Source organism: Pogona vitticeps, chromosome 6 (assembly GCF_051106095.1).
Source record: "Pogona vitticeps strain Pit_001003342236 chromosome 6, PviZW2.1, whole genome shotgun sequence".
NCBI classification, from domain to species: Eukaryota; Metazoa; Chordata; class Lepidosauria; order Squamata; family Agamidae; genus Pogona; species Pogona vitticeps.
In genome coordinates this window covers 84,473,657-84,480,710 of record NC_135788.1, presented here as the reverse complement: position 1 = coordinate 84,480,710, position 7,054 = coordinate 84,473,657, and the positions used below count along the sequence as shown (strand labels likewise).

Here is a 7,054-nt window from a genome sequence, read left to right as displayed (position 1 = left end):
TGTTCTGGAGTAGACATTTGGAAGAAGAGCCTGAAGCATCTCATGCAGTGTAGTTAATGCAGAGGCAAGTACTGGCAGATTTGTTAATGGTTTGCAGTGGGACTCAGCAGGAGACAACAAAGTACATGTCCTAGTGTAAAACTTTGTCAAAGCCTGTGAGTTCATCTCTGGGGCTGGCTTGCCTCCTTTATGTGCTGGTGGCAACATGGGATGGGGCAGTGACCTCACTGAGATCTGATGAGAACTGGAAGGAGAAAAGAAATAGCTCAAAAGGAGAATGTACAAAACAGAAATGAAACAGAGAAACATTACAGAGACATAGCAACTCTAACTGAAGTACCCTGGCTGCACACAATTGCCACACATTTTTTCCATACATCTTTTTTCTCCACTTCACCAAGCTCAAGGCATCTTTTCTGGAACTTAGAAGGAGTAGTAACAATTTCTGGTTACTTATATACATTACATCTAAAGCTGGAGTGGGCAACTTTGGTGAGTCAAGGAAACAATTTTCTGCTCCTGGAGTCCTTTGAGAGTTTTATAGATCACCAACAATGTCCAGAACACCAAATATGAAACTGGAAGTGACTAGAAGTACATCTCCAGTTTTGGAAAATACATGTCTGAGGATGTTGAACCCTGTGACTTCTTTAAAAGATGAATCACGACCTCAGAAGACTTCTGGGAACTGTCCTTTTTTTTCCTGGAATAAAAGAGGAAGCCAGAAGAGGCCTGCCCATCCCTGCTCTAAAGGAAGGGTATGGTCTTATAAGATGCCCCACTCTTTTGGACAGCATATGTATTATTAGGTGCTTTGCTGCTCATTCTTTTTAGTGTGGTCCTGGACATCTGTTCTGAAGTTCATCCCAATGGAACTACTGGGAGTAAACGCTTTTAGCTATTTGAAATAAAGGGCTTTAAAAAAACTTTATTTCCTCCTCATCACACTTTCTGTACCATCCACAGTGGGGCTTTTTCCCCAAACACTAGTTGGACGGACCCTTGATTTTGTCAAAATGAAAGGGCACTTTTTTTTAGAAAAGCCATATAACAAAAATAAGAGCAAAATGTTGGCATCATCTTGAAGACTAACAAATTTATTTCAGAGTAAGCTTACAGCCCACTTCCTCAGACACACGGAACATAATCGTTAGCCCCCCCCCCCCCCGTTTATATACATAGGGTACATGTTAGAGGGGTATATAGTCCAGGCGAGATGGGGGAAGGGGAGAATAGAGGCTGACAATGACATTCGCAATGGACTTTAGAAATGACAGTGACATTGTTACCAGCCATAAGGATCAAAGAGCTGATTACATAAGCAATCAGATGGTTATCAGGAAGTGTGCTGAGGTTAGAGTTTTTGGAACTATGCATGTTGAAACAGCATGCCTAGCCAAAAAAAAAAAAAAATCTCTTTTTTCAAAGAAAGAGAGAATGCTGAAGCAGACTAACAGGGCGACCTCTTTGAAAACTGCTTCGGAAGAGATGGACTCGGAAATAGAATTCGGGGGCTCAGTGGACAAGCGCGAGGAGGGCGATTAGCCCAACATTTTTCTCCCAGGGAAAGATCAGCTTCATTCCTTCAGGGCGGCCTCCGGCGAGGTCTTTTCGCCCTTGACGTCCTCCTCTGCCCTCGTTTTCCCGCCCTCGGTCGTTATGTCTCCAGCCCTTCTTTTCTGTTCTGCCATTCCTTCAGCGAGAGAGCCGTATTATTTTCCTCTTTGCTGCTATTTTTCCACGGTGACTCTCTCGGTCTCGGTCTCCCCCCCCCCCCCCACACACACACACGTACTCGGCCAAGCATCCCCTGACGAGGTTCCCGCCCGTTCCCGTGAGGGCGAGACACTGAGTGGACTTTGGCAAGGCGAAGGGGGCCGTCCTTCCAGCGAGCGAGTTGCTGTTGCCACCGTCGCGGTGCAGGCTGTGGCGGCCGCGGAGGCTGCTGCTGCCGCCGCAAGGTTAGCAGGCAGGCGGGCGGGCGGGCAGGCAGGCAAGGCGCGCCGTGCCAAGTCAGGCAGGCTGCCCTCTTATCTCTTCCCAGAAGGGAAGAGGTAGGAGTCCGGGGGCAGGGTCTGAGGAGGGAGAGCGAGCGAGCGAGCGAGCGAGCGCGGGCTTTTATAAGCTGGCGCTCCCAGGCTCCGTTCTCGCCACCGCCGCTCCTGGTGAGGATGATGCCTCCGGCTCCGGGCGTCCTGCTGCTGCTGCTGCTGTGCCTCCGAGCGACGCTCGCCCTGGATGACCCCCTCAACCCCCCCAATCATCCCGCCACGGAGGAAGGAGCCCTCCTTTTCGCTCAGGACTACAACAGCACCGCCGAAACGGTCTTCTTCGAGAGCGTCTCTGCCAGCTGGAATTACAACACCAACCTGACCGATTTTAACTCCCAGCTGCAGGTGAGTCAAGGCTGAAGCTGCCTTCAGGGCAGTCTTTTGAGATGCCGCCACTGGGAACAGGAGGTGGAAACTCCGCCTCTTTCCCACTTCAAGCCTTTTTTTTTATTTTTGTTTCCCTCCTTTTTTAAACTTAAAAAAAAAATCCTGCAGGAGATTGCAGAGTAAGTCTGCCTCCCTGGGTTTGAGGATCTGAATGCCCACTTTCCTCTCTGGGCCTAGAGATTTGTTTCTTCCCCCAGAAATTGCATCACACTTTTTTCCTCCTTGGGACGTTTCTGCTCTCCCTGCTTTACTACTATGACTGTTCCATTTTACAGATGGAAGAACAGACTTGCATGACTTATCCCCTTCTGCTCAGTGATTCCCCTGATGAGAAAAATTCTGTACACGTTATTTTTACCGTCAAGCTTCAAAATAAACATTATGTTCTCAAGGAAGCTAGGAAATTGGGGGCAGGGGACTGTTTAAAATAAACAGATAATCAAATAAAGGATACAAGCACATGAAATTAACTGGAACAGGACAGTAGGAATGTCTGCTGGAAAGTAAAATAAAAAAGTCTGTAAGAAATGCTAGCATTTGCATTTCTGGACTTGTCTTTGCTTGCCATCTACCATAACTGCTAGTTGTAGTTAAAAAAGAGGAAAGAAAGAGAGGAAACCCATAATGTGTGAGCAGTTTACACTCCTCCACATACTTTCCTAAGCAGTCCCATATACATACTCATGAAGCATTGACTGCTGTTTCTTCTTTCCTTGGCAGTGTTTAGCACAAGATTAGATGAGGAGGAATGTCATGGTGTCTGGAATACAAAAATTAGCAAGCTAAGTAGTTTTGCACACAAAAGAAAATGCTTCTTCACACATCAGAAATTTGATTTGTGGAATTTGCTATGATAGGACGCAGTGATGGTCACAAGTTTAGATAATTTTTAAACAACAAGTTTAAACTGTGGAGCAGAATGGGCCTGTCAATGACCATTCAATGCAATAGATGAATTGAAATGTCACGTGCAGAAAAGTATGTAGCACTATGCCTCTGCCAAGATCTGAAATGCAAAGTTGTCATAACACTGCAACTCATGAAAGCTATCTTAGAAATTGAAAAGGCATCCAAAATTATCAAAGAGTGAAACAACTCCTGTACATGGAAACAGTATATTTTAGGCTTGCTAGTTTAGAAAACAAGCAAATGAATAGCACGGGAGCACTTTCTTTCTTTCTTTCTTTCTTTCTTTCTTTCTTTCTTTCTTTCTTTCTTTCTTTCTTTCTTTCTTTCTTTCTTTCTTTCTTTCTTTCTTTCTTTCTTTCTTTCTTTCTTTCTTGGTTATGTATGCGTTGTCATTCAGGAAACATCCAAAGGGTGGTAAACCATACTTAAATAAACATTATACAATAATAACACCATGCACAAAGCAGGGAAAGTTAATGTAAAGAAGAATCTAAGAAGAGCCCTGTGGGATCAGACCAACAGCCTATCTAGTCCAGGCTTCCGTTTGCACATTGGCCAACCAGTTACCTAAAAGAGGACTACAAGCAGGACATGAGTTCAGTAGCATCTTCTGTCTCCCTTCCCGAGCGATTGACAGAGGTATAAAGCATATGCCTGCCTGTACAGAAGCAAATTGATAGAAATGATACTGGGTATGTTATTTAGAGATGGAGGGAAAATATGATTACCTGTGAATACTTATGGGCTACACTCCATACCAATGATGGGGAACCTTTTTGAGCCTGAGTGCCCAAACTGCAACACAAAACCAACTTACAGTATTTATTTCAAAGTGCCAACACTGCAATTAAAGCAGAATACTGAGGTTTTAATTTAGAAAAAAAAACTGTCCCTGTACTTTAAGGGTTAAATGCCTCTTCTTTTTCCCTAGGGATCGTATTAACTGAGAAGTACCATACTTACTGGTCCTCCAATCCCGTTGGCCTAGACTGGTAATGACGGCAATTGCATCTCTCTGCTGGACCACTGCACCAGCAGAGGGGCATGCTGAAATCCGGGATTGGAGGACTGGTAAGTATTTCTCAATGGCAACTTACGGCTTGCATGACCACAGAGAGGGCTCTGCGTGCCATCTGTGGCACGCATCCATAGGTTCGCCATCACTGCAGTCTATATGGTGTCTTGGGTCATAGGCAGCATGAGTTGCCTATGAGAACTATTCCTTTCATGTTCTGCTTGTGGGCATCCCATAGATTGGTCATGATGGGAAACAAGATATTGGGTAAGACTGATCCTAGAGGGCTGGGCTACAACTCCCCCCCCCCCACTTAGAAGTCAGCTGGCATAAGCAGAATGTACATGATGTAATGTCAAATTGTATGTAATCATAGTCTAGTCTCTGGTCTGTTTTTTATCCTGTGGCTTCTGGAACTGCTCTGAGTCTTCATTCATCACTCTTCAGAAATCAGAAGAATCCCACAGCTGTGAAGCTGGCTATCCAGTTCTGGGTAGAGGGCTGTGTCTGAGATGAAGCAGATGTGTTAGTCACTATGAGGGGAGAGAAAACTTTGTTGTGTACTCAAGATAAATTTTTGTTTTTCAGATCACATCCTTACATTCCAGGCTAATTAATCTAGAGGAACACCGCCATCCCACAGCTGGCAATGCAGATCAAAAATGCTGTTCTGCAAAATCAGGCATGCTAATATGAGGCTTGCAAAATCCTTTGCAGACAGGATTTAAGACCCTACAGAGGAAGAGTTTGTTTGTGTTTATTGTGGAAGTGTATTAACAGGACAGCAACATCTCCATTCCTGTGGCCAAGTATCAAGAAATGATACATTAGAGAATATGTAGGAAGAAGATTGCAAGACGAACATTCCTTGTAATTCCCCAACTGCCCCCTTGCTAATTAAAATCAACAGTCACAGTCCACAAAGCAGACTGTTCCACTATTTAATGTTCAGTCTCATCTGAGAACATCTCTTTTTCAAGTGCCTGCTTTTGCATTGGGTAGTATTTTCAATCTGCATTACTAACTGTGAAAACTGAACTGGGGTAAGCGTGGGTATTTCCTTGGATCAATTAACCTGGATCACAAAGATGTGATTTAGAAAAATAAAAAATCACCCTGACTTATCCAGTAAAGTTTTCTTGTCAAGTCTTACAAAATACAAAATAGAAATGAGGACTAGTGTGTTGGGTTATCTATTGAGATTATCTTTCAGTGCAAATGTTTCTCAACCTTTGGTTCTCTAAGTGTATTGGACAGCAGCTCCCAGAATCCCTGACAATTGGCCATGTTGGCAGGGGCTTCTGGGAGTTGAAGGCCAAAAGAAAGGTTAAGAACCACTGATGTAGATCAGTTTTCCATGGTAAGCAGCAAATGTTCTATTTTTCCTTTCCTATATCATTGTGAAAAAAGTGATACTTTTGTTTCTAAAAAGGCAGAGAATCCATATTTCAGGAAAACTCAGATAGCAAGGAATGGGACCAATCAAAGCCAAATCAACAAACGAGACAGGTGTATTTGCATATGAAAACTGGAAAGGGTACCTCAACAGGAACCAGTATCTCTCCCATAGATGAAGTATTTGAAAGGCTGTGATACAGGCTAGGGTGGCGTTTAGTACAGTATTATGGGTGTCAAGTTGGGAAAAATGTACTGTACCAAAAATGAGGAAGAGCAAGCTAATAGTTATTAGCTTCTAAGAGGAGATGAAAAACTAGCAACGTATAATTGAAACCAGTTTTCCAACACCATCTCCAGCTGCAAAGTGGAAATGGAAATTACAAAGGGGATTTTACAGGTCAAAAAGTATTCTTGCACCAGTATTCAAGGCTTGTCCTTGCCATATTCTATTTTTATTAGTAATATCCTGTTTTTAAAATTGTTTTTAATTGTGGCATCAGGTTGATATATATTAATTTTTAGTATAGTTTTAATGCCATTTTAAATCTGTGAATATACTTTTAATTGTCATAAACCATTTTAGATCCTCTATGGGGAGAAAGGCAGCATATAGATCAAACACGTATTTGTATTTCTGTACTTAGATAAATAAACACAGATATGTGATGTTCCAGGTACAGCTGAGGCAACAGAGAACAAAGATTAGGCCAAGTTGTCCTGTCCTCCTGACAACTTATATATGTCTGTGTGTTTGTACAATGTTGAATTCTAGATGTATGTGCTCTTTTATACACATAAATGAGCAATATTAAGTGAAATATCTCCTTAGAAAGAGAGCAAATTGCCTGGGAATAACTGTGGACATTGAAGGAGACCGAAGTAGAGGACATACTTTCCTGTCCAACCTCCCCAGACACTTGCCAACTCCCTTGCAGTGTTGCTTCTGAGAAGGGCAGTACACATTTGTAGGAGAACTTTTTACTTAATTGTGACTGCAAATGTCGTATCCCAGGGAAATGACACCTGGAATTTCCCAACAAAGGGACAGCAGTAGAATGTGTGGTTGTGCCCTTAAACTTTGATCATTGGGGGAAGACATTTTCTGACCTCAGTTAATCATAACTGAAGAAGAAAATGTCACATGAAATTATTCATAAATATATCCACTTCTTTTGAACACAGATTTGTAATTCTGGAATCCACAATGATTCAACAATTGATCTGAATACCCTGGAGAACCATTAATTCAATGAGGCAGAAAATCCCTCCCTCAGTTCAGATCCTAATATTTTCA

At 42.8% G+C, this 7,054-nt stretch overlaps 1 protein-coding gene across 1 annotated transcript in view; it reads left to right on the top strand.

Annotated features, from left to right (window-relative positions):
- The first annotated feature begins 2,033 nt into the window (after positions 1–2,033).
- Positions 2,034–7,054, top strand: part of ACE (angiotensin I converting enzyme) — a 55,603-nt gene continuing 50,582 nt past the window's right edge. Inside the window, exon 1 of the mRNA XM_020796071.3 lies at positions 2,034–2,396. Coding sequence (XP_020651730.3) covers positions 2,172–2,396 — 225 coding nt within the window. The 5' untranslated portion in view covers positions 2,034–2,171. The remainder of the gene's footprint in view (positions 2,397–7,054) is intronic.